At 41.6% G+C, this 27,638-nt stretch overlaps 1 protein-coding gene, 1 long non-coding RNA gene and 1 pseudogene across 3 annotated transcripts in view; 2 read left to right on the top strand and 1 right to left on the bottom strand.

Moving 5' to 3' along the window:
• The window catches only part of LOC308093851, a 352,863-nt gene that overhangs the window by 75,714 nt on the left and 249,511 nt on the right, over window positions 1-27,638 (bottom strand). The window lies entirely within an intron of this gene.
• Window positions 61-9,534, top strand: LOC308092791 (high-affinity choline transporter 1-like; the record flags this gene model as incomplete). The annotated part of the gene is made up of 8 exons (XM_080438889.1): window positions 61-247; window positions 3,563-3,679; window positions 3,838-3,993; window positions 4,632-4,780; window positions 5,846-6,010; window positions 6,515-6,668; window positions 7,771-7,988; window positions 8,971-9,534. The coding sequence occupies 8 exons, from the start codon at window positions 61-63 to the stop codon at window positions 9,532-9,534; spliced, it is 1,710 nt and encodes a 569-aa protein (XP_080295015.1).
• LOC308092790 (high-affinity choline transporter 1-like) lies at window positions 14,712-26,583 on the top strand (annotated as a pseudogene). The gene is made up of 7 exons: window positions 14,712-14,898; window positions 16,475-16,677; window positions 17,396-17,544; window positions 19,907-20,071; window positions 20,544-20,697; window positions 25,298-25,515; window positions 26,047-26,583. The product of its transcript is annotated as a high-affinity choline transporter 1-like (transcript).

The following is a 27,638-nucleotide window of genomic DNA, read 5'->3' as shown; positions in this document are numbered from 1 at the left end:
TTTTAATCGATCTTAACATTATTTTAATAGTCTACTACTGGACGTGTCTGTTTTTTCCAGATGGCAGTCAACGTCCCGGGAGTAGTTGCCATGGTGGTATTCTACCTGCTCGTTCTAGGGACAGGTATCTGGGCCTCGCTCAAGTCCAGGAAGGCAGAGAAGAGAAGCGGGGACACTAACCGCACAGAGACCATCCTCCTGGCCAACAGGAACATCGGTCTTGTAGTGGGGATATTCACCATGACTGGTAGGGCTGGGCGATGTGACTTTAAATCAAATTCAGGATTATTTCAAACTTTTGCAGATGTAAATAACATATCTTCAAGCTTACAACGCATCACGATGTGATGCATTGTGAGCTTGTAGATTTGTTATTTACACTATTTTTGTACACCACCATTGTTGAACAAAGTATAACACATGGGTAAGTGGTTAATAAGATTAATCAGTCCATTGTAAAAAATCTATTAATTTGTTCCTGTCGATTCATTGATATATAAGAGAAAAGTCTGATATTTTTCTAAATATCGGTTTCGATATATTTTTTTCAGTTAATTGCCCTGTTCTAATGACAAGTGAGCTGTGTCCAAGTGTCCATTTCAAAAGAGAAACAGACATGTCAGTAATCTTTTGCTACAATCCTAATATTTGCTATAGAAAGCCTACAGTAACTCTTTAAACTATTATGGACAAGAACATTATTTCCTGGATCATCGGTTCTCAACACATCAGTATGGCCTGCTCTTCTAAAGTTGTTCATTGCATGCTGTCTTGTCACAGAAACTCTAAACCCATTTTGGGATTATTATGACCCACGGTTAAACTTGTAACTCCTGTTAATCTAGCTTTTATTTTTGTTTGTTAATGTGGTGTTGAAAAGGGTATGATTTCCCGAGATAGTGTATCATCCACCCCTTCCACCTTTGTTACTGGATTTGTTTATTCAAATGTCCGTCTTGTTTGATCAAGGTGTTTGGTTAAAGTTTAACTTGTTTAGTTTAAATTATTTGGTCTATGTCTAACTTAATTGTTCTAAATAACAAATGTAGAATATCCAGTTAATACCTGTTATTTAGTTGAACCTGTCTCAAAAGACAGGATTTAGTGTTATCAAAGCAGAAAATAAATGTATTACTTGAACAATTGTGCACTGTAATCCTATAGAACTATGTAATTGTCACAGATCTTTAGGTCTGTGCTCTTTAGGTTAGTGATTCTTCTGCTCACCCCAGAGCAGAATGTTTTTTGATTAAGTGTCATTAGGAGTTACAAAATTAATAATTAGAATATAGCTGCAAGCAGCGATAATACGGGGCCAGCGATTGCAGAGAGAAGAAAGAAAGAAGCAATGATAAGTAATATGCACAATAAGCCATAGAAACATAGAAGACTGAACTTGAGAGAAAGAAGACCATGCAATTAAGCATGAGCATTTAAAACCCTCACTAACCCTAACCTCAGTAAAACAACACCTAAGCCTATCCTCAAGAAACACTATGTGTAAACCTAATAATGCCAAATCATGATCACCTCAATAAATTGTCAGGGACAGGGATCGAACCCGCGACCTATGGACTCAAAGGCTGCCTATCTTCTCATTGAGCTAGATATATGGCTTCCCTGATAGTGTCTGTTGATATTTATAATTATTTCCGTCCATTATGAACCATGCCTCTGTGTCCCGAACTACTCTAGATCACTGGTTCACAAACCATTTACCAATAAAGACATTTTTTGTCTCCTCGGAACGAAAACTAGTGAAAGTAGCCGATCTACAAGCTCACAAAACGTTGCTATCTGAAAAGTTGTGAGATTGTAGATCGGCTATTTTCACAATGAAGTATATCATACATTGAAAAAACATACTCTCAAATAAGCATTTCATGTTATCTTTAACAATTGCACATGCATTCATTGATACAGTCATGTTGTTTGCAATGCACTTTAAATGAAGTCTGCATGAAGTGAGCCTTGAACTGGTGACCTTGTGGTTGTCAGGCAGTTGCTGTAGAGAGAAGCCACTGGACCGACAGACCTGAAATGGTGAAAAAGAGGCTCACACAGATGATACAGTTTCACGCAAATAGCTGGAAAATCCTGGGTTTAAGTGTTTTTCAAGCTGCTCAAAATTGCGGACAATCTAAGGGCGAAGCTTACGGGTCAAAGTGATACATGTGTTCCTCATGTGTCAAGGCACAAGTGTAAGCAAGTTTCATGGCTGTCGGCCAAACGAGGCATGCGTTATGCCTGTTTAAAGTTTGCATGTTAAAAAAATTGCTATAGCGCCCCCCTTTGGCCAATTGGAGTAAGATTGGTTTAAGTGATATTTGGAATGACCCTCTACATTACTGCAAAGTTTCAAACAAATGTGAGTCTGTGTGTGTTAGGCGCAGATGAATAATTGTCATAAAACTGCAATAGTTAAAATCCATTTTTGAGCAATCTCAAAGTTGGCACTTTCAATTGAGTGCTATAGCGCCACACTTTGACGAATGAGTGTGAGAATTATTTCTTGATAGTTTTTCATGACCATCTACCATATGGCCGAGTTTCGTAAAAAGCATATGCACGGTTAAGCCAGAATTGCTGAAAATCTAAGGGCGGAGCTTACTGGTCAAGGTGATACAAGTGTAAGCAAGTTTCACGACTTTCGGCCAAACGAGGCATGACTTATGCCTGTTTAAAGTTTGCATTTTTAAAAAAAAGCTATAGTGCCCCCCTGTGGCCAATTGGAGTAAGATTGGTTTCAGTGATATTTGGAATGACCCTCTACATTACTGCAACGTTTCAAAGAAATGTGAGTCTGCATGTATGTGTTATGGGCAGATGAATAATTGTCATAAAACTGCAATAGTTCAAATCTATATCCTCCTGGGATTTTTGAGTATTCTGCACAAAACTCTTTACACATGAACTTTGGACCTCTGCCGTTTTTCATATAATTAAAAATGGTGGGAGATCTAAAGGAGGTCAAAAGTCAGAGTGTGAAAGTTGTTCAGCACGAGGAGACGCATATGTGTATCTAAGTTTCATGGCTGTAGGTCAAACAGGGCATGAGTTGTACCTGTTCAAAGTTGCCATTTTCAATTGAGTGCTATAGCGCCACCTTTTGACGAAAGATTGTGAGAATTATTTCTTGATAGTTTTTCATGACCATCTACCATATGGCAGAGTTTCGTAAAAAGCGTATGCACGGTTAAGCCAGAACTGCCAAAAACGGCAGAAGAAGAAGAAGAAGAAGAAACAGAATAATGCCAATAACAAAACGGAGCCTTAATCTGCAGAGCCTGGCCCCGTAAAAATAAACCAATACAATACAATCAATACAATGCAACAATCCACAATAATTAGGACAATAAATTTCCCTTTTCTCCAATAGGGGGTAACATTGATTCCCCTAGAGTTATAGGTACAAGATGTAACCTTTAATATGTGGTCCAACAATGAAAGTGTGTCGATTCAAACCAGCAACCTTTCAGTCATGTCTACTTCTCATCACTTCTTTATTTTTTATTGCATAATCACTGTTTTCCATAAGTCAACTTGTTTATTAATCCCCTAGCCACATTGCTTGGAGGAGGTTTCATTGTTGGAGTGGGAGAGATGGTTTATACCCCAAACCTGGGCCTGGTCTGGGCTAGCGTCATCCCTGTTGGCCATTCAGCGTCCTTCATAATCTGTAAGACTAAAAATGACAATCAGTTATTTTATATTTCATGTGACAAAGAATACATTGGGTAATGCCAATGTATGCATACATGGTGCAGACCATTCCTGCAGTGGTCTTATAACAACCCGAGTTTACTGCATGTATCTCTATTATGTGCTCTTGCTAAGGTGGACTGTTCTTTGCCCAGCCAATGAGGGAAAGAAGATATGTGACCATGATGGACCCATTTGAGATCAAGTATGGAAAAGTATCGAGTGTGTTTCTGTCCCTGGCCTCACTTGTGTCGGAAACCATCTGGGTGACTGCAACGTTGATTGGCTTAGGTACAGTGTGCACGCAAACACAAACAAATGCATGTTATTGTGTTGTAATACATACGTACAATAAGAAGACCTTCAACTTAAAGGAATACTCACCCATTGTTTAGACCATCTTTAGCCAGTGCACTTCTTTTCGCCCGACAGTGAGGAGTGAGTTTCCCTGGGTAGGAATAACATGTGGAGGAACACCGCTGAACAGGCGACCTGACCAAACTAGGAGTTGCTAGTTCAGTGTCGGAAATCATACAATATATGCAGCATTTTATATATTTCTTTAGATGAGCTCACAGTAGATGTGACCCCCACCCCACCCTCCTGCTTTCAGATATGGTCCAGGGGACCCCCACCCCCCTTGTCATATCACACACAACTACACGTTTCTCGATCGCCAGATTCTATGTTCCTTTCTCAAGGTCGGACCCCACATTATACTCTGAATCTGATTAGCAGAAGGCCATAAGACACAATGCAATTAGAGATGCTGTATTTTTCAGTGACCTAGAATGCTGTAGGTGTGTGTGTGTGTGTGTGTGTGTGTGTGTGTGTGTGTGTGTGTGTGTGTGTGTGTGTGTGTGTGTGTGTGTGTGTGTGTGTGTGTGTGTGTGTGTGTGTGTGTGTGTGTGTGTGTGTGTGTGTGTTAGGTGCAACCATGAACGTGATCCTGGATGTGCCATACACTATGAGTATCTGGATCTCCGCTGCAGTGGCCATTTTCTACACCCTACTTGGAGGTTTATACTCTGTGGCCTACACTGATGTCATCCAGCTCACTCTCATCTTCATCAGCCTGGTAGGAACACTAGACTATTTGCTAATGATGTGCAGCATTCAGCAATGATGTTCAACCCGCTTAAAGGACGACGTCACCCATTTTCAACCTATCTTCATATATAATTGGTCCTCACTAATACTCATGATAAAATGGTGCAATTTTTTCTACTCGGACTGTATCTCATGGATACTTCAGAAACCCGCCTACCAGTGATATCATCGTTAGGCAGGGTTTTGGTTTTCAAACAAGATTTCAAATGTTTTTATTTCGATTTTTATTAACGCAGAAACAAATTGCTTCCATTATAGCATGCTAACTTTCCAGGAATAGAAAGCCTGCAGTTTCTATTAGCTTAGATTCCCCATCAATGATGTCACTGGTAGACAGGTTTCTGAAAGGTCCACAGCCCTCCTCTGAGACACAGAGTGAGTAGACAAAAATGGTGTCATATTATCATGAGCATTAGTGAGGACCAAGTATAGTCCTTTAAGTGCACTTTCATATTCAACCTTACACTAAGGACAAAGGACATTCTGTAATTATTGATCATTGGTCATTGGTAACCTGTTTGGTATATTTTTCTACTGGTACTTTTAATATGAGCAATCAATTATATTTATTTTATATGGTGATTGCAAGTGTATTGTTGCTCCAATTAGCACCAAACTTGGCACTTATTGGAGGCCGGGGCTGGATGGGTTTTTTCACGTGGGCGCCGAACGGTTGGCCGTCGGCTTTAGCCACCAGCTAGCACGCGGCTCGCGTTTTAACATGATCCTCGTGAAGATGCTTATAGCTTCCTCCGTAGCTGGTCAAACAAACAAAAAAAAATATATATATATCCTGACTTTATAGTTATTTTGCAGCTGGTTATTCCTCAATCCTCAATATGGAGCTCAAACATCAGCACATAGTGCTATAACAGATGAAAACGGATGAAAACGGATAAAACGGATGAAAACTAGCATCTTTGCTAAATCCGGTCTATTTACGGCCATGTGACGTCCATTAATATGCATTGTCCTGTCCAAATAAACAAATAAAGTAAAAAAGTAAAAGTAAACAAGTACCATGTTTCCACAGTGGCTGTGTGCCCCCTTTTCTCTGATGAATCCCTCCTCTTCTGACATCACAAAGACAGCCTTCAACCACACCGTTGGTGCCTTCAACCACACTGTTCATGCCCCCTGGGTCGGGACAGTGGATGCGGACAGAGCAGGGAGGTGGATCGACAACTTTCTGCTCATGGTTCGACTCATGGTTTTGCTCTTCTTTTTACATACAGTACGGTCTAGCCTTATGACTAGACTCACAAGAGAAATACTCATTAAGCAATGAGACACAGGATTGTATCTAGAAGGTTGCTGGTCCGAATCCTCTAGTTCAGTTGGGATAAATCTGGACAAGGAAAGTGAATGAAGTAAGCCCCTTGCTTCCCTTATCAACTATTGTTGAGCAATGCTCTTAACAACCAAATCTGTCCAGAGGAGCTACAGTAGAATGGTAGAAGGTAGTGGTTGTATTGGGGAGTCACATTTAACTCCTCCTTCAAGGAACGCCCTTCATTTCCGTTTTCCAGAATATCTTACAATGTCACTGTGACCCTTTAATAATTTGAAACATTGACAGGTGGCATCAAGATGATGCAACATTGTGTGGCAAAATTGTACTGTCAATTTGCCATCACGTTGTGATTTGCCATCACAACGTGTTACTTACTTACTACTTACTGTGATTTCCTCTCTTTCCAAGGCTTTTGGGAACCTAGCTTTTCCACACTTCCACCAAAGGACCCTGTCTGCCTCTTCTAAGGCAAACGCCAGGATCATGTGTCTTGCAGCAGCCGTTATTATTCTCATATTTGCAGTCCCTCCTATACTGATGGGGGCAGTGGCTACATCAACAGGTATTGATTGAATACATTTGAAAAACACTGTCAAAATGTCATAGACCAACACAAACAGATAGGCAGGCAGGTTTATATGAACACTGTTTATAGCTATGTATTTTGAAATAATATAGTTGGGTTAGCAGAGGTGATTGACAGATTGACAGTACTTCTCTCTCGCTGTGAAATGTTTTAGGCTACACTGGCCACTGACTAGCGAGTTAACACTAACAGACATTAGTGATTGCAGGTTTGTAACATTGGCAGATTACTGCATGAATGGCCATAGAAGAGTAGTTTTCTTGTAGCATTAGCTTAGGTCACGTATATCTGGATCGACTTACCTGTTTTTGTGCACCTTCTTCAAATGTCGATTGAAGTTCGAAGTAGATGCAATTCCATTGGTGACTGCATGCCTTTAAAACCGATCAATATAATTTGATGGCTTCCAGCTTCCGACTGACGGCCGGGATTTTTGACAAATAACATTAATAGTTGATGGGACACTTTTTAAACATTTTGATATTTGGGCTTGCTGTAAAGTATTAAGGGACTTGACAAGACTTGAATTATCAAGTCAAGAGGGCTCAAGTCAAGTCAAGTCACAAGTCTTTGGCATTCAAGTCCAAGACAAGTCGGAGTCTATTTTTGATTTGATCATAATTTGATTTAGACATAATTACACTGTTTTGTTGTATAATCACTGTTCATTAAACATATTCAATAAACGTATTAATACACCCGATTAAGACCGTTCTTAAAGGAGGAGTTCACCCCAAAAATGACTTATTTTCTATCAATTACACACCCCATGAAGCCTTGATTTCATGGATTTATTTTTGTTTTTGTGGCATTCCTAAAACAATAATTTGATGACCGTGTGTATTTCCGGTAGGAGACACAAATAATCTACTTTGTGTCTCCTACCGGATACATTAGCCGGTAGGAGACGGGAATCAAATTATTAGCTTAAGAATGCGACAAAAACTAAAAAGAATCCATGGATTCAAGGCTTCATAGGGTGTGCAATTGATAGAAAATAAGTAATTTTTTGGGTGAACTCCTCCTTTAATATAAAGGCAAGTGTTACTCTCTGAACCTCTCCCTGTATGTTCGTCAGACTGGAACCTGACCTCATATGGTTCTCCGTCCCCGTTTGAGCGTGGGGAGGCGAGTCTGGTCATACCAGTCACCCTTATGCATCTCACCCCGCCCTTCATCTCCTTCATTGGAATCGGAGCGGTGGCTGCTGCGGTGATGTCCTCCGTGGACTCCTTGATGCTTTCGGCAGCCTCCATCTTCACCTCCAATATCTACAAGGTCATCCTGAGGCCCCAGGTGAGAAGAACCGGAAGCATTTTTATATGCACAGGACATCTCAATCACTAGCATTCCTTATAACTTTGGCTTGTTGCTTGGTGCGTATTTATGGATGCTTATTATCAAAATGTATGTTGTTCACAGATGCTATATGTACCAAATTATTTTTGCTCAACTCCTAAACAGACTGAATTTCTTTCTTCCACACAGGCTACCAAGGTGCCTCATCTTTGTACATAGACAAGACAGAAGTTCTGACTTCATCTTAAAGGGCAACTTCTCTTATATTTCCTGTGAATCCTATAATCCTGTTGTGAAGGATGTGTGACAGAATAAGCTCTCAGGAAGACTCATCTCATCCTCACAATAGAATGATAGGATTAACATTAAAGGTTTCATGACGTTCAGTTTTACCACACATTAAAAGTCTTTGTCATGGTCCTTGTGTATAGAAAGTTTTAACAAAAACTTCCACTCCATTGATTCATGGCAGGTGTTTTTCTCTCACATTTCTAAAGCCTTTTCAACTGCAATGAAAAAATAAATCTTTGCCTGCGGGTGTCGCTGGTGAGGGATTTTGCCTGTCAATCATCGCCTCTGCTCCGCCCCCCCAAAGGAAAGGATAGGGGAGGGGAGGGGCGAGGAGGAGAGTGGGCGGGATTAATCGACTCTGACTTCACTGTCGAAGGACCAAGCTCAGATTACTTTTAAGCCTAATTATTCAGAAAACCCCAGACCACAGAAAATCCACTGAATGTTCAAAGTTCAGATTTTTTGGGTGTATTTGAGGTCATAAAACCCCCAAAAAACATAAAAAAAAAAAAAAGTGAAAATGAATGTCATAGAACCTTTAAATATGGGAGGAGTGGCCTTTAAAAATCTGCTCTAATCTGTATTTGTGTCGTTTGTCACTCTCTCCAGACTTTTGTTTCTGACCATTAGGTATTTGTTGATGCCTCATGAATATCTCCAGCCTGATTTGACTCACTTCTCCCCGTAGGCATCACAGAGGGAGTTCCAGTGGGTGATCCGTGTCTCTGTGGTATTGGTGGGTGTGGCTGGCACTTCCCTCACAGTGCTGGACAATAGCATCATGGTGTTCTGGTTCCTGGGGTCGGAGGTGAGCTACATCATTGTGCTCCCTCAACTGGTCGCTGTGCTTTTCTTCAGCATCTCCAATGGTTACGGGGCTATTATGGGCTGCCTGGTCGGGTTGCTGCTGAGAGTGCTGTGTGGAGAACCCGTGCTGGGACTGCCGACTGTGCTCTGTCTCCCAGCGTGCACCGTAGAGGATGGTGTTCATGTCCAGATCGCCCCCTTCAAGACCATCTGCATGTTCTCCGCCCTGGCCAGCATCTTGTTGTTCTCTTACCTGGCTTCGCTGCTCTTCAACAAAGGCGCAATTCCTGAGAAGTGGGACGTGTTCAAAGTGAAAGCCTCGCGGCCACCGCAGACACGAGCACCCACATGTGGTGGCACCAAAGAGGAAGAAAAAGAGACCTTGCAAATCCAAAATGAGAAAGGCCATGATGCTCCATTGACAATGAAGGACACAGAGTGTTGAACACCAGATTTCTAAATGTTTTCTGATAGGTACTGGGACTGGGTAGCCTCGGTACCCAGGCTTTTATTTTTAACTGGGTGACTGTGTGACGATTCAATTTTCAAAGGGAATATCCTATTATCCTACTATCCTATAATATATTAAAATTGGTTAATAGGAGACGCTCGGGTGGTGCAGTGGTAAAATAGCTGCCCACCACTTAGGGAGTCTGGGGGTTCGAACCCACCATGGTGCTTCCGGCTTTGTCAAGTGTCTGTACAATACGAACACATTGACCCGTGTTTTGGCAGGTGAGTAGGATACAACAGCAGTGACAACACACAGATATGTGGTTGGGGAGGAAATAATTGGCATAAAAATTACATAAAAGAACTGGCTAAAGGTCTGGAGGGCCGGCCAGCCGGCCTGCCAGCGGACCACCGAGGCCCGTCAGTATGACTCATACATAACCCTGTCTCTATGACTCAGCGTTACCATGCCCATATATGGGCATATACTGATGACATCAGGGACATCCATATATGGGCATACCGTTCGGATCGGCGATGTGGGGCCGCATATGGCGTTCCAAACTCTAGATGTAAGGGCCCGAACGTCAGTGGTTTAAATTTCCCAAAGTTGTTTGATTTGGTTTTTATCTTGAAATCGTGTAAATTACCACATATTATTTATTTCGTTTAATATGCCTTTTTATGTCTTACAGCATCTTAAGTATACAAATGTGCCTTGCCATACATGCATCCCTGTTGAATTACAAGATTAAATAATATAAATATCAGGTATTTATGTTTCTATTTTGATAATGCAGTGGTGTTTCCACTGGTGTTTTCCAATGAGGCCATACAGTAACCTGACTCTGCCAGATGGGGGCGGTATTGAGTAACTACGTTTCTCAAGACAGCATACCAAATAAGCTGAGAAACAAATGTGTGACGTAAGCTTCTTGGATCTGGAAGCATCAGGTTACCCATACAGGGGAGCTACAGTGAAATCATATTTGAAAACTAAGCAGAAGTGACATCTAGTGGTTGATTCCTACACTCAAAATGCATTTATTTATGGTGCTGTGATGTGATTTGGATAAAAGTGTCATCTGAATTGCATTAATGAGGAATGTTACTGGATTGAGTTTTATTGAGCTGTAAGAGATAATAATAATAATAACAACAATAATAATAATACCTCAGACTTATATAATGCCTTTCTGAACACTCAAAGTCACTTTGCATGGTGAAAAAACAAGACTTTAGTAGGCAAAATAATAAAATAAATTGGCTGGCTTAAGTGAGTCTGAAGAGGTGGGCTTTGATGATGGTTTTGAAGGATGAGAGGGTGGTGGCATCTCTGCTGAAAATGCTGTGCAGAGAACCCTTAATGGGACGTCAGATTTATGAACGGCTGCCCACTGCCTCCCAGTGTGCTCCCTGGAGAATGGTGTTCAAATTCAGATTGCGTCGTCTGCTTGCTCTCTATTTTAAAGTAAAGAACAGAGAAAGACAGTCTGCAGGGTCGGAGGTGGACAATATCATTAGGTGATTAGATTACTTGGATATTTGCTATATTTTATATTGTTATGGGGAAGGCTTTTGACCATAACCTTACTAGTTTAGACCTGCATAGGCTATACTGTGTGTGTGTGTGTGTGTGTGTGTGTGTGTGTGTGTGTGTGTGTGTGTGTGTGTGTGCGTGCGTGCGTGCGTGCGTGCGTGCGTGCGTGCGTGCGTGCGTGCGTGCGTGCGTGCGTGTGTGTGTGCGTGATAGGTGCAACCATAAGCGTGATCCAGGACAGGATGTGCCATACTCTATGAGTATCTGGATCTCCGCTACAGTGGCCATTCTCTACACTCTACTTGGAGGTTTATACTCTGTGGCCTACAATGATGTCACCAGTCAAACTGAAAACAGGTGTCCTCGTGATTTCTCTGCATGCGGTTGAACTGAAGAAGTGAAAGACGCCACAAAAAATGTAAGGATGACTCTAAATATGTTTTTCTTAAAGGGACACTTCACCGAAAACTTATTTTAATGAAGTTTAGGACTCAAGAAACAAGATCCTGTTTTTTTTTTTGTGTATAATCTGTGTTTTTAGATATCTAGTAATCTTCGAGTACATCGTGACGTTATTTACGTCACGAGAGATAGGTCTCATTCCTTTCCGCACTACATGTCTCGGCGCGTCTCAGTCAGACCAGCTCCAAAGACAGCCCCAATGGGGTGTCCGTAACACTTTGTTCAACCTTCTTTCCCCACTCGGGCCACTCCCATTAGCTGCGGCCAGCGGGCAACCCCCCTTGCACAGTGAGGCATTACTTTACCTGAGTTATCTTCTGATAGTTGTACTTGAATGTTGACATGAAATAATAATCCTGCGTAGTGTTTCATAAGCGCAAGCTTGAAAAAAAAATACAGCGTGGAGTGGCAGCGCTGGTAAACAAACACCGTCGCGAAAGGCTAGGATCATAATACCAAGGATTCGACAGTTATGTCAATACTATGCGACACGGAAGTAGAACTGCATAAAGATACCAAGGATTTGTCAGTGATATGACATCACTAACGAATCCTTGGACATATATGTAACTAGATGAACGTGTGCGAGGTACAGCCAGTGTTGCCAGATATTGTGAGAGAAATAAGCAGCCAGGTCTATGAAAACAAGCCCAAAAGAAGATAACTAGGCCAAGAGCACTTTACCTAGACATGGGATATTATATATTTGAAAATTGCCAATCTACAAGCTCACAACGCTTCGCGACCCATTGTGAGCTTGTAGATCTGCTATTTACAAAAAAAATCTTGAGGGGGAAAAAGTGCAAAATGTGGAATATTTTTGACACATATTTGTTAGCTGGCACAAATTATAATTTCAGATGGGGGTCTGTGGAAAAATACATGAACATGTTTGAGAACCACTGGTTTAAACAACAATCAAAACATTTGGAAACAAGCCCAAATATCAACTACATTTTAGAAAGAAGCCGCTTATAATAAGCAGACATGGCAACACTCATGGCAACACTGGCATGCTGTTTGGATGTTATTGTTGGAGATCACACCCATAGACATATAAAGGTAGACGCCTCCTTCGGCTCTGAAGCGTTCGTATCTCGGGCGCGCTTCCTGCCTCTGCAGGGCTGTCGTGTACGTCACAGAAGCGGAAGTTCGGTAGGCCAATCAGAGGCAGGTGGGGGCGGGTCTTTTTGTAACCCAGCTCTTAACCCTTTGAGAGGCAGCAGCTGTGCGCAGCATCTAGTTAGTTGGAACTTGGCAAACTCCACACTCTATTTGTGAAATTCAAATAAGAGACATGGTCCTTTTTCATTCTCTAATTGTGTACTTGTTTAGTAAGTAATGCAGATGTTTAACAATTTGACTCTTGACAGTGTGAAATGTTATATTCAAGATTTAAAGATCTATAAGGGTCCATTTGGTTATCAACTCTCCATCATTTAGCTGGGTACCACCTGGAACCCCCTCAAGGACCACTGGTGGTTCCCGGACCACTGGTTGAGAACCATTGCACTGACAAGTCCCGGAAAAGACGCACTGTGAATGGCCAGTAGTCAACGCACTGTGAGCGCTGTGATTGGCCAGTAGTCACTTTGAGTGACAGGTTCCCTGCGGAAGACGGAAGAGCCGCCGTGTATTGCGATACCAGTCGCCCCAATGAACTGCAGAGGCCAATGAGGTATCTAGGTTTCTAATATCTATGATCACACCCACATGCAACCTTCCCTGCCACAAGGAGGTGCAGTGCACCAAAGCATTATGGTCATTGTAGTAATGCAGCAGTCCAGTCAAACCCTAGTCAAACACACAGATTTAATTATTTTTCTGGCCATAGGGTGCAAATTTTAAATTGTGCTACTGTTATCTACTACAAATACTATTACCATTGAGTGATTGCAGTTTCTTCCAGGGGTGAAATGCTCCTTTAAAATGCGTTACACGCTCAACCCTAACGTGCTTAAAGGACGACTTCACCCACAAAGCCTGCAGTTTCTATTAGCTTGGATTCCCCATCAATGATGTCACTGGTAGGCGAGTTTCTGAACTGTCCACCACAGCCCTCCTCTGAGACACAGAGACTGAGTAGACAAAAATGGTGCCATATTATCATGAGCATTAGTGAGAACCAATTATATGAAGATAGGTTGAAAATAGCTGAAGTCGTCCTTTCAGTGCACTTTCAACCTTACACTAAAGACAAAGAAAGGCACAGTCTACCCTGTTATTCTCTTGTGTGTGGTTGTGCAGGATTTGGGGGTATGGATGGATGACTGGACAGGGTTTTTAGACACACACAGCAGTTTTGTTTGTACACTTCTCTGTGGGCAGTCTATGTAAGCTATACAATTCTGTTGGCTGGGCGGTTAGGTTAAGACTTTAACAGGGGCCAGTTTGGAATTGCAGTCCCCTGAAGGTGTTCTTTTAGGGCAGTTTTGAAAGTGAGTGGCCACTGAGTATGCTGAGTATGTGTAGACAAATATGTGTAGACTTGTGTAGACATAATCAATGCTATGCTAAGTATGTGTAGACATAGTGGCAATGTTTGACTTGTTGCTTCCTTCAGTGTATTTTCGTTCCCAAATTTTCAAGCCGTGACCCCCCCCCAGCCTGACAAGCACTTGGAATAGTACGAGTAGAGGCATTACATTTAGTTTGACTCGGTTCCACAGATGAATACTGTGAAAATATAAAGATAGATCGGGCATTTTAAAAATTGTTGCCTCTTTCTTAGGTAATATTTGACCATTTGGCCAATGGTTGACCATTTTTATAATTACTTTTGACGTAGTAATGGTCTTATTAGTTTATTTCTTAAAAGTCCTGAAATTTGGACTTGGACAGATTTATTTAAGAATGGAGCTTGTCAAAAACCACACCCACATGAAATGACAAGGAGAAGGTCTGTTTTGATTGTGCCATTACTCTCTGACTGTCTTCTGCATCCTATATTCAACCAAATATTTATTTTTAAAGGAGCCTTGTGTGAACACAGCCTTGAGGCACCAGCAAAACACACCCCCATTATACTTGGGCTTATAACTCACTTGCAGTGTGTAGTCTACAAGTGGATCCTTGAATGAATGACAGTCACAGTCGGTTAGTGTGCATTTTAATCGATCTTAACATTATTTTAATAGTCTACTACTGGACGAGTCCGCTTTTTTCAGATGGCCGTCAACGTCCCGGGAGTAGTTGCCATGGTGGTATTCTACTTGTTGGTTCTAGGGACAGGTATCTGGGCCTCGCTCAAGTCCAGGAAGGCGGGGAAGAGAAGCGGGGACATTAATCGCACAGAGACCATCCTCCTGGCCAACAGGAACATCAGTCTCGTAGTGGGGATATTCACCATGACTGGTAGGGCTGGGCGATGTGACTTTAAATCAATATTATTTCAAACTTTTGCCTTGAGTAGGCTACGATTAAAAACAGTTATTGTTATTATTTAAATGGTGATTAATAACAGATCTACAAGCTTACAACGCGCCACGATGCGACACATTGTGAGCGTGTAGATGTGTTATTTACACTATTTTTTCTACGCCACCATTGTTGAACAAAGTATAACACATGGTTAAGTGGTTAATAAGATTAATCAATTTAGTCAATTGTAAAAAATCTATTGTCAATCTATTGTCAAAAATCTATTGTCAAAAAATCTATTGTCAGTTCATTGCCCAGTTCTAATGACATAACAGGTGAGCTGTCTGTGTCCATTTCAAAAGCGAGACAGACATGTCAGTAATCTTTTGCTACAATCCTAATATTTTCTAGAGAAAGCCTTACTATTTTAGACAATAACATTATTATCTGGATCATCGGTTCTCAACACATCATTATAGCCTGCTCTTCTGAAGTTGCATTGCTGTCTTGTCACAGAAACTCTAGTATCTATGAAACTAGAACTCTTGTTTGTCAATGTGGTGTTGAAAAGGTATATAGGTATATAGGTATGATAGTGTGGTAATGTCAGAATGGGCCCTAGGCAAAGGCAAATTTTCGGAGCCCCCACCCCCCCCCCCCCCCGTGCGCTTGCGGTTTTATACCGGGTTTACTACTTTTTGGGGTCTTTTTGTTACATTAATTTGGTTAATTCTGTCAATTCTGTACTGTAGTTTGTCTTTCAGTATTGTCTTTCAAAAAATAAAAATAAATAAAACACTTTTTTTTCCTTTTTCTTTTTTTTTATGGGTGCATTTTTGCCCCCCCCCCTGACAGGACATAGGCATTTGCCTACATTGCCTGTGCTTAAAAACGGCCCTGAGTGTATCATCCACCGCTTCCACGTTTGTTACTGGATTTGTTTATTCAAATATTCATCTTGTTTGATCAAGGTGTTTGGTTAAAGTTGAAATGGTTTAGTTTAACTTTAAATTATTTGGCTAAATATGTCTAAATTGTTTGTTTAATATCCAGTTAATACTTATATTTAGTTGAACCTGTCTCAAAAGCCAGGATTTAACAATTATCAAAGCAGAAAATATAGGCTATGCATTACTTGAACAATTGTGCACTATAATCCTGGAACTATGGAATTATCACAGATTTTTAAGTCTGGTCACATCTTCAGGTCACCCCAGAGCAGAATGTTTTTTAATTATGTGTCCTTGTGGAGTTACACAATTATAAATTAGAAAATAAACCAATACAATACAATACAATACAACAGAATAGAATACAATGCAACGATCCACAATAATTGGGACAATAATTAATACTATTTCCCTTTTCTCCAATAGGGGGTAACATTGATTCCCCTAGAGTTATAGGTACAAGATGTAACATAGTATGTGGTCCAACAATGAAAGTGTCGAAAATAAATGTGAGGATTCAAACCAGCAACCTTTCAGTCATGTCTACTTCTCATCACCTCTTTGTTTTTGATTGTATAATCACTGTTATCCATAAGTTAACTTGTTTATTAATCCCCTAGCCACATTGCTTGGAGGAGGTTTCATTGTTGGATTGGGAGAGATGGTTTATACCCCAAACCTGGGCCTGGTCTGGGCTATCTGGGCTATGTGACCATGATGGACCCATTTGAGATCAAGTATGGAAAAGTATCGAGTGTGTTTCTGTCCCTGGCCTCACTTGTATCGGAAACCATCTGGGTGACTGCAACATTGATTGGCTTAGGTACAGTGTGCACGCAAACACAAACACAAACAAATGCATGTTATTGTGTTGGAATACATACAATAAGAAGACCTTAAACTTAAAGGAATCCTCACCCATTTTTTAGACCATCTTTAGGCAGTCCACCTCTCTTTGCCCGACAGTGAGGAGTGAGTTTCCCTGGGTGGGAATAACATGTGGAGGAATACCGCTGAACAGGCGCCCTGACCAAACTGTAGGAGTTGCTAGTTCAGGGTCAGAAATCATACAATATATGCAGCATTTTATATATTTCTTTAGATGAGCTCACAGTAGATGTGGCCCCCACCCCACCCTCCTGCTTTCAGATATGGTCCCGGGTTTGTGTGGGAGGACAAGATAAGTACCCCCACCCCCCTTATAGGTAGTCATATCACACACAACTACACATTTCTCGATCCCCAGATTATATGTTCCTCTATCAAGGTCAAACCCCACATTATACTCTGATTAGCAGAAGGCCATAAGACACAATACAATTAGAGATGCTGTATCTTTCAGTGACCTATCTGTCTGTCTGTCTGTCTGTCTGTCTGTCTGTCTGTCTGTCTGTCTGTCTGTCTGTCTGTCTGTCTGTCTGTCTGTCTGTCTGTCTGTCTGTCTGTCTGTCTGTCTGTCTGTCTGTCTGTCTGTCTGTCTGTGTGTGTGTGTGTGTGTGTGTGTGTGTGTGTGTGTGTGTGTGTGTGTGTGTGTGTGTTAGGTGCAACCATGAACGTGATCCTGGATGTGCCATACACTATGAGTATCTGGATCTCCGCTGCAGTGGCCATTTTCTACACTCTGCTTGGAGGTTTATACTCTGTGGCCTACACTGATGTCATCCAGCTCACGCTCATCTTCATCAGCCTGGTAGGCACACCAGACTATTTGCTAATGCTGTGCAGCAATGATGTCACCAGTCAAACTGAAAACAGGTGTCTCACAGAGTGAGTAGACAAAAATGGTGCAGGAGCATTAGTGAGGATCCTTTAAGTGCACTTTCAACCTTACACTAAGGACAAAGGACATTCTGTAATTATTGATCATTGGTAACCTGTTTGGTATATTTTTCTACTGGTGCTTTGTTTTATATGAGCAATTGATTATATATTTTTTATATTTCTGAAGTCCGGCAGCAACCAGCTAACTCCAAAACGCTTTCTTTCAGGAAAAAAATATAAGTTTTTCAGGAAAGGAAAACCATATATTTTTTAAAACAAAGCAATACTGCCTCATCAAAGTTGGTATAGTGACTTAATATATTGTCAGATACTTGCATGTGTCATTATATTATCACCACTTTACCCAAATCCAGCTCAAGTGGAGTTCGGAGTTTTGTCCGAACAGCTGACAATAGCTCCAATCGCTGCAGAGGGAGAGGTTCCAAATGGGGCTATGCTGACAATGGATCTCCAAGCTCACAATGCATCACAACGTGTGAATTCATTTCCTGATGCTTCATGACACTTATTAGGCCTACAATAATACATATTACAATAACTTCTGCAAAGAGTTGGAGTTTCAGTAGAACTAGTGAGAGAAATGCGCTATGAACTCATTTCTTGTCACATTGCTCTCCTCATTAAACACTTCATAGAATTACTTGTTTTCATAACATTAGCGTCAGTGCTAAGTTTGATAAACAGGTACACTGCATAGTTTTAACAGACTACGGGGGGGGAAACCTAGCCTGGTAAACCCTCCCTCCGGACATCTCATTTCTATTTGATTCCAGGAGTGAGTCTGGCCTGATAGCCCATTGTGGGGGTTTCTAGTGGAATTACCAACTAACCGAGCCTATCAGTGTCGTCGCACATCGTTCTGTGATTGACAGCGACAGTTGGCCAATCAGGTGGCGAGTTCGAGTGAGCCCAAAACACGAACGGCAGCCATCTTTTTCTTGTCCGCTATATTCTCCGCTATTTCTGGGCGGTGAAACCGCCCCTATAAGTGAGGTTTGGATATTTGTACAATTATCCTGCGCTGTGATTGGCCAAAAAGTACCCCGCCTAACCCTGCACCGTGATTGGCCAATCACAGTCTATTCAGGACTGTGATTGGCCAGTGTCACATGACACATGTGCATAGCCCTATATAAGAAACCATAACTTTAAAAAAAAACATAAGTTTGTTTTTTTTAAGTTATGGTTTCGTCCATCATAAAGAGTGTTTCAATAAATGTATTTATTTTTTGTACATGATTGGTTGACTCCATTCAGTATTGTGATTAGCTAGCAAGACACCGCCCACTTCACACAGGGTGTGATTTTTTTACTTCAAAAAGCTCTCTAACTTCTATTTTGAGGCACGGAATTTACTTATAAGATATCGTTTGGATAGAATTTAGTTGTTTAACTTCATAAATGTGGTCAATTAATCATGACAAAGCCTATTTAAAAATAAAAATTTAGAGAACCGGTAGGGGCGGGCAGTGACACCCATGTATCCGAATAAGGCAACCCATTTTGGGCATGGCCGTCTCCAAAAGTCCCGTTGCGTCACATTAGACTGGTGAACTGCTGATTGGCTGAAGGGGAAAAATTATCATTGGCTGAAGGGGTTGTCAGTCAACGGTATTACTCCCGCCCAACTCCAGCCCACAGCCAATATTGCAGAATGGGCGATCAGGCCAGACTCACTCCTGGAATCAAATAGAAATGAGATTTCCGGAGGGAGGGTTTACCAGGCTAGGAAAAACCCTGCGTCGTTACAGTTTGTTTATCTGGTGCTCCTCAGCAGGGGTGTATTAGTGATTTCTTTTCTGGCAGGACGGTATTTTAATGACGTCACGTTTATGAAAAAAAAAAAAAGTTCGCTGGTTCCCGCCGGACAGCGACGATATGGTGATTGCATGCCATTTGAAAACTGTAAAAGCAAATCTCACATATGAAAGGAAGCTATGATAATTAAAGTGGGTGAAATTGAAATTTGTCCCCCACTCTGATCATTTCTTTGCCCCTACCTCCCAAACGCAAGGGCGCACAATGTGCGTGGACAGTGGACCTGGGTGCTGCAAGTGCATTGTTGCTCCAATTAGCACCAAAAGTGGCACTAATTGGAGGCCGTCGGCTTTAGCCACCAGCTAGCGCGCGGCTCGCGTTTTAACATGATAAAATAATAATAATACGAAACAATGACTTAATATTTATTTTGCAGCTGGTTATTCCTCAATCCTCAATATGGAGCTCAAACATAAGCACATAGTGTTATAACAAGTACCATGTTTCCACAGTGGCTGTGTGCCCCCTTTGCTCTGATGAATCCCTCCTCTTCTGACATCACAAAGACAGCCTTCAACCACACCGTTGGTGCCCTCAACCACACCGTTCATGCCCCCTGGGTCGGGACAGTGGATGCGGACAGAGCAGGGAGGTGGATCGACAACTTTCTGCTCATGGTTCGACTCATGGTTTTGCTCTTCTTTTTATATACAGTACGGTCTAGCCTTATGACTAGACTCACAAGAGAAATACTCATCAAGCAATGAGACACAGGATTGTATCTAGAAGGTTGCTGGTCCGAATCCTCTAGTTCAGTTGGGATAAATCTGGACAAGGAAAGTGAATGAAGTAAGCCCCTTGCTTCCCTTATCAACTATTGTTGAGCAATGCTCTTAACAACCAAATCTGTCCAGAGGAGGACAGAGGTAGTGGTTGTATTGGGGAGTCACATTTAACTCCTTCAAGGAATGCCCTTCATTTCCGTTTGACAGAATATCTTACAATGTCACTGTGGCCCTTCAATAATTTTAAACAATGACATGTGGCATCAAGATGATGCAATATTGTGTGGCAACATGTTGGAAAAATTGTACTGTCAATTTGCCATCACAACGTGTTCTACTTACTGTGATTTCCTCTCTTTCCAAGGCTTTTGGGAACCTAGCTTTTCCACACTTCCACCAAAGGACCCTGTCTGCCTCTTCTAAGGCAAACGCCAGGATCATTTGTCTTGCAGCAGCCGGTATTATTCTCATATTTGGTGTCCCTCCTATACTGATGGGGGCGGTGGCTACATCAACAGGTATTGATTGAATTGAATTGAAAAACACTGTCAAAATGTCAAAGACCAACGCAAACAGATAGGCAGGCAGGTTTATATGAACACTGTTTATAGCTATGTATTTAGCAGAGGTGGGACAAAGTCCCTATGTTGCAAGTCCAAGTCGAGTCTCAAGTCCAAGTCAACACAGGCAAGTCCCAAGCTAAGTCCTACACTTTTTGTTTCGAGTCCCAAACAAGTCCAAACTTTTTGTTTCGAGTCCCAAACAAGTCCTACGTTTTTTGTTTCGAGTCTCAAACAAGTCCTAACTTTTTGTTTCGAGTCCCAAACAAGTCATAATGCTAATTAGTGGTAAAGATTTACATAAATCATGAGGATTTTTCAGAATTTGCATTTATTTTGAAACAAGGGTTCTTCCAGGCCAACAGAATGCAGATACTGTATTTTTGATTTCCTCCTTGAGGACAGGCTTTAAAGCGGCACTGTAACTTTTTTTTTATGAATAAAATGTAATTTTGTCCAATCTGTATGGTAGAATATTGACATGAAAAAGTTTGAGAACCACTGATATAGTTTTCAGGTCTCAATGGGTTTAATAGATGTCATAAGATGCCTTGTAACCCTACATGAATTACAGTACAGATGAAACTACTTTCTATTAATTTATTATTAATTTACTAAATTTCACTCCCTGCCCCCCCCCCCTTCTCTCTCCCTCTCGGTTAACGTATAGGTATCTGCCCCTTCTCCTCTCACTTCATGATTATACAGCAATGTTGACGTATTTGGTCTTTCTCGCTCTCCCCCTCCCGCTCGCTACGTTTGCAGTAATGTTCATGTGTTGTATAGTAATAATTGTAATAATAATAATAATAATAATAACTAGAAAATGTGCTCCTCGGAGCACAAGTCTCCGCCAGCGGACCCGTGCTATTTTAATCAATTCTTTGTATCAATGCGAGAAATTGCATATAGTCTTTCTGGATCTCTGGGTTTTCTAGAAAGGTAACCAATTGTGTGCGCATGTCAGCACCTGTGATAGTTTGTATACCTGCTATCTCAAGGGTGGTTGCTACAGCATGATAAAAACAGTTGCCATCTTTAGGAACATCAAAGATGGTCAGTTCATTGCACTTAACATATTCTTTTAATTTCTTGTATAAATGTTCTATATTGGTTATAGATGAAGTTGCAGAGGTGGTTTCATTCTTGTTTGGGTAAGGTTGTTGTGGTATGGTCGTCATGGCTTCCCACAATTCACTATTATCTTGGATCCAGCGGTCCTCCCAGTCATTGCAGATGTCAATGTCGTTGTATAGAGGATTGTTTTTCTTTAGCCAACGTAGGGCGTCAAGCACCTTTTTTGGCCGCACATATTGATGTATATAGTGTCCCTTGTAGGCAAGTTTTCGTTTTAGTTTCAAGGGAACAACCTCAGCAGTTTCAGGAAGTCTTGGTAATAATTTGATAATAGTGTCTAGGTTAGATGGCACATTGACTGCATTACCATGGATTGCCTTTTGTCTGCCTCTTGGCAAGCCAACAAGTTTCATGAAGGCAATACGTTGACTTATCAACCTTTCTTCTAACGGGTGCAAGTCCTGCAGTTCTCGGGGTATTGGGTCAAGTAATAAGTTGTTAGCCCAAGCCTGTGTAGGGAGTTTCTCAAGTTTAATCGACCGATGACACGTGTGGCACATCCAAATGTTATTCTGCTTGATTGCAGTTGGGTCTTTGTCTAGGAGACTTACAATATCTATCGTTCCTGTATACTTTCCAGGTTTAAACTCTGCCACTGATTCTCTGTAGAGCATTCGTTCACAGGAACCACAGACATAATTGGGTCCACTATCTGACATCTTCTTTAAGAATGCGAGAGCAGCTTCATCAACTTCTAGTTCTTGTGATCTGTACCGTCTCTTCTTACTGGTGTTATGTGCTTGTTGATGTTCTCTTTCATTACTTGAATATTTTGACCACTTCCTTTTTTTCCTTTCGATGTTCTCTACAGACTCTTCTACTTTTTCTTCCAGAGATTGTAGCAATCTTTGCTGTGTCATATTGTCAGCATTCATGGCTAGTCTTCGTCTTTTATCATTTGGCGATTCTTTGTCTCTGATTAATTTCATTCTTTCTCTATGTTTCTTAGCTCTGTTTAATTGCATTCCTTCTCTCTGTTTTTGGCCTTTGGCCTTCTGCGCCTTTGCGTCTTCATCAGGTTTCAGATGCTCATTTACTCTTGCACTCTTAGAGCCTGGCGAGTGTATTTGGCATCTTAACATCTGGATTTGAGATTTACTGATGGCGTTCTCATCCTTAGAAGCGGTCAGTTCTTCGGTTAGCAGTCGTATTTGAAGGGCATGGTCATCCAATTTCTTTTTGTAGGAATTTCTCAACTGGATGATGTCTTCGATGTCTTCTTTGTGAGATAATTCGTGGCTCACCGGTAAAGTCGGAAGTTGGATATCTTCGTATTTTGTCTCAGAGAATTCGTCTTTGACTTTGACTTCATTAAACGATGTAATTTCATCTTTCATTTTCCTTTTCTTGGTATTTATGGGATCTTTCTTGAGATTCATTAAACTTGGTTCGATTATGGGAACTTGTAGGTGAAACCGGTCCCTCGTCTTTGATAACTTTCAAGTTTTTCAGAAGAAGTTTTTAACTATCCTAAGGGAAACTCAATGTAGTTACTAGCTGTAATTGCTTGATGCAAAATAATTAATTAATTGCAAAATGAATAATAAAATAGAATTAATCAATACTTCTGGTCATTCATATAATTATAAGCTCTGTGTTTTACAATATATATATCATTCGTCTTTGTATTCATGACATAATGTGATTATGTGATGTCATGAATAGTCTCCTATGCCTATTTATTCATGCCAGTGTCCGAGCGTAATCTGAATGGTTGAACTTCTCTTGACGTATGTGCAGCGTCTGTGCAGTGTGTCCAACGTGTGTGCAGTATATGCAACCAACGTGTGTGCAGTATATGCAGTATATGCAGTATATGCAGGTTCCAGCATGTCCTCCGTCAGCCCAAAGTAATCATCCTCCACAAACAGAGCACAGGTGGAAGGGAAAAGCCAGTATTGTTTGTAGATTCTGTCTCTGCCCAGAGGAATGAGCGACGTACGACGGGAAGCCTTCTGGATACGATTCTGCAGCTTGAACCTTCTGCTGTTCCTCCTCCAGCTCTTCAGCTGTGAGGCTGACAGGGGCAACTGTGGAGGAGACTGCCTGATGTCCCTGTTGTAGATGAGTATGCTTTCTTAGCTTTGGCCTTCTGCGCCTTTGCTTGACCAATGTTAGGTGTTCTCAGAGGGACACACACACGTACGGACAGGTGACTGACTGAGAGTCATCCACCTCCATCTCCTCTCCACCATTCATCTCTCCGTTCTTTCTGCCATCAGCAGCCAGCAGTTCATATTGTCCTCTCTCCAATGCTGATCTCCATGTCTCTCTCTCCGTTATCTTCAGCGTTTCCAGATTTCCTTCGTAGATTCTTTCCTCAATGTCCAACAGCATATCTCTGAGTCGGCTCTCCACGAAACTCTCAGCTGTAGCAAGGGATTCTGGGGCCTTGGTTTTATAATTATATTTGACAGCAGCAGTGTTGTTCAGTATCTGTGTGATTCTGTCTTTCTCCTGGTGTAGCGTCTCCTTGAGGCTGCTCTCTCTGTGACCTCGCAGGTTCAATGCCTCCATCAGCTGCTCCACCTCCTCCACCGAGCTGTAGAAGGCCCATTGGTTGGGGCGTATGACTGGCAGGCAACTGGCAGGGATACAGGTGGGGCTATGTATGGTGTCCATCTGTGTGTCCTGCTGTCCTTCATCCTCCATCTGTTCATCCTGTAGAGATGCAGGGTGGGGTTCCAGCATGTCCTCCGTCAGCCCAAAGTAATCATCCTCCACAAACAGAGCACAGGTGGAAGGGAAAAACCAGTATTGTTTGTAGATTCTGTCTCTGCCCAGAGGAACGAGCGACGTACGACGGAAAGCCTTCTGGATACGATTCTTCTTCTTCTTGAACCTTCTGCTGTTCCTCCTCCAGCTCTTCAGCTGTGAGGCTGACAGGGGCAACTGTGGAGGAGACTGCCTGATGTCCCTGTTGTAGATGAGTATGCTTTCTTGATTTGGACTGGAAGGTACTGTTCCAATCAAGACTGATTGATCCTGTCTTACCTCACTTCAAAAAGTAAATGCTTTTTGAAGTGACACACCTATTTATAGAATTTTATTTCGTCATGCGTCCCTCTAGCCAATCAAAAGCATTGGTGTCAACATATTGACACGTGTCACGTGGAGCTTGACCAATGTTAGCTTGGCTAACAATGTTTGCTCACACACGGCGGGACGAAGCGAAAACATATTCTCCACCTACGGCGGAGACAATAATAATAATAATAATACACTATAATACTGTAATAATAATTATAATACAATAATTACACTGTTTTGTTGTATAATCACTGTTCATAAGTCAATAAACATATTAATACACCCGATTAAGACCTTTCTTAAAGGCAAGTGTTACTCATGTGTCATGTCTTACTATATAAAGTGCGTCAATCAATCAAACTCTCTGAACCTCTCCCTGTATGTTCGTCAGACTGGAACCTGACCTCATATGGTTCTCCGTCCCCGTTTGAGCGCGGGGAGGCGAGTCTGGTCATACCCGTCACCCTTATGCATCTCACCCCGCCCTTGATCTCCTTCATTGGAATCGGAGCGGTGGCTGCTGCGGTGATGTCCTCCGTGGACTCCTTGATGCTTTCGGCAGCCTCCATCTTCACCTCCAATATCTACAAGGTCATCCTGAGGCCTCAGGTGAGAAGAACCGGAAGCATTTTTAGTCAATCAATCAATCACTAGCAATCACTAGCATTCCTTATAACTTTGGCTTGTTGCTTGGTGCGTATTTATAGATGCTTATTATCAAAATGTATTTTGTTCACAGATGCTATGTACCAAATTATTTTTGCTCAACGACTAAACATACTGAATTTCTTTCTTCCACACAGGCTAACAAAGTGCCTCATCTTTGTTCATAGACAAGACAGAAGTTCTGACTTCATCTTAAAGGGCATGCAACTTCTCTTATATTTCCTGTGAATCCTATAATCCTGTTGTGAAGGATGTGTGACAGAATAAGCTCTCAAGAGGACTCATCACTCATCTCATCCTCACAATAGAATGATAGGATTAACATTAAATATAGGAGGAGTGGCCTTTAGAAATCTGCTCTAATCTGTATTTGTGTCGTTTGTCACTCTCTCCAGACTTTTGTTTCTGACCATTAGGTATTTGTTGACACCTCATGAATATCTCCAGTATGATTTGACTCACCTCTTCCCGTAGGCATCACAGAGGGAGTTCCAGTGGGTGATCCGTGTCTCTGTGGTATTGGTGGGTGTGGCTGGCACTTCCCTCACAGTGGACAATAGCATCATGGTGTTCTGGTTCCTGGGGTCGGAGGTGAGCTACATCATTGTGCTCCCTCAACTGGTCGCTGTCCTTTTCTTCAGCATCTCCAATGGTTACGGGGCTATTATGGGCTGCCTGGTCGGGTCGCTGCTGAGAGTGCTGTGCGGAGAACCCGTGCTGGGGCTTCCGACTGTCCTCTGCCTCCCAGCGTGCACCGTAGAGGATGGTGTTCATGTCCAGATTGCCCCCGCCAAGACCATCTGCATGTTCATTGCCCTGGCCAGCATCTTGTTGTTCTCTTACCTGGCTTCGCTGCTCTTCAACAAAGGCGCAATTCCTGAGAAGTGGAACGTGTTCAAAGTGAAAGCCTCGCGGCCACCGCAGACACCCACAGGTGGTGGCACCAAAGAAGAAGGCGAGACCTTGCAAATCCAAAATGAGAAAGGCCCTGATTCATCAACGAAGTGTTGAACACCAGCTACAATTAAGTACTGGGTGACTGTGTGAACACATTTTGAAAGGAAATATTGTTTAAAGTTGGCTAAATTGTTTGTTTTTTTGTTTTTGTTTTATCTTGAACTTGTGTACATTACCATAATATGTTTTATTTCTTTTAATATGCCTTTTTATGGCTTACAGTAAAGTACACAAACATACCTTTCCATACATATAAAATGTATACTGAATTAAAAGATTAAACTTGAAAAATGTGCTTCTTGCAGCACAGGTCTCCGCCAGGGCTGGTAGCTTATTGTGGGCGAGCAATGTTTCACGGCAATCGAACGCTGCATTCATGATTTGAGGCGTTTTGTTCAAAACGGGCCATTCCTGCAAACTTCGGAAGCCAATCTTAGACAATCAAGACGGAATATGAAAAATCTGAATGTGACTGGTCAAATGAGAACTGGGAGTTGGAAAGTTAGGGATGATCTCTTGACTGAAAGGTATAAATTGTATTGATTGATGTGATTTTGTGTGCTCTGTGTCATTCGATCCAAGGACAGACACCTTGCTGTAATCGCTGTCTTGAAAATAAAGACTTACAAAGTATCTTCAACTCTGACTCAAGACTCTCTTCGTAGGCCTAAAATGCAAGTAATACAAACATACTGTACATCTGGCTGGGGATCCAAACTGCCACTTACAGTAGCAGTGTGCTGTGTGTGTTTCTTTCAGTGGTGGAAAGTAACTAAGTACATTTACTTACGTACAATTTTGTATTTGTACTGAAGTACAAAGTATTTCCAATGTCCAATACTTTTACTTTTACTCCACTACATTTATTTGAAAACCTTTAGTTACTAGTTACTTTGTAGATTTGGATTATTATTACAAAACCTTCATTAACCACTTCAGCTCTGTATACCCATGCCATTTGAAAAGAGCCGATCTACAAGCTCACAATGCATTGTGAGCTTGTAGATCTGCTATTTTCAAAAGATTTTTATACATTTGAAAACTTGAAATGGGACATTCTGCATAATGAGTACATATACTTTTGTACTTTCACTCAAGTAAATGTTGAA

Source organism: Gymnoscopelus braueri, assembly GCF_963280865.1.
Source record: "Gymnoscopelus braueri genome assembly, chromosome: 10".
Taxonomy (NCBI): Eukaryota; Metazoa; Chordata; class Actinopteri; order Myctophiformes; family Myctophidae; genus Gymnoscopelus; species Gymnoscopelus braueri.
This window is presented reverse-complemented; position numbering and strand designations above follow the sequence as displayed.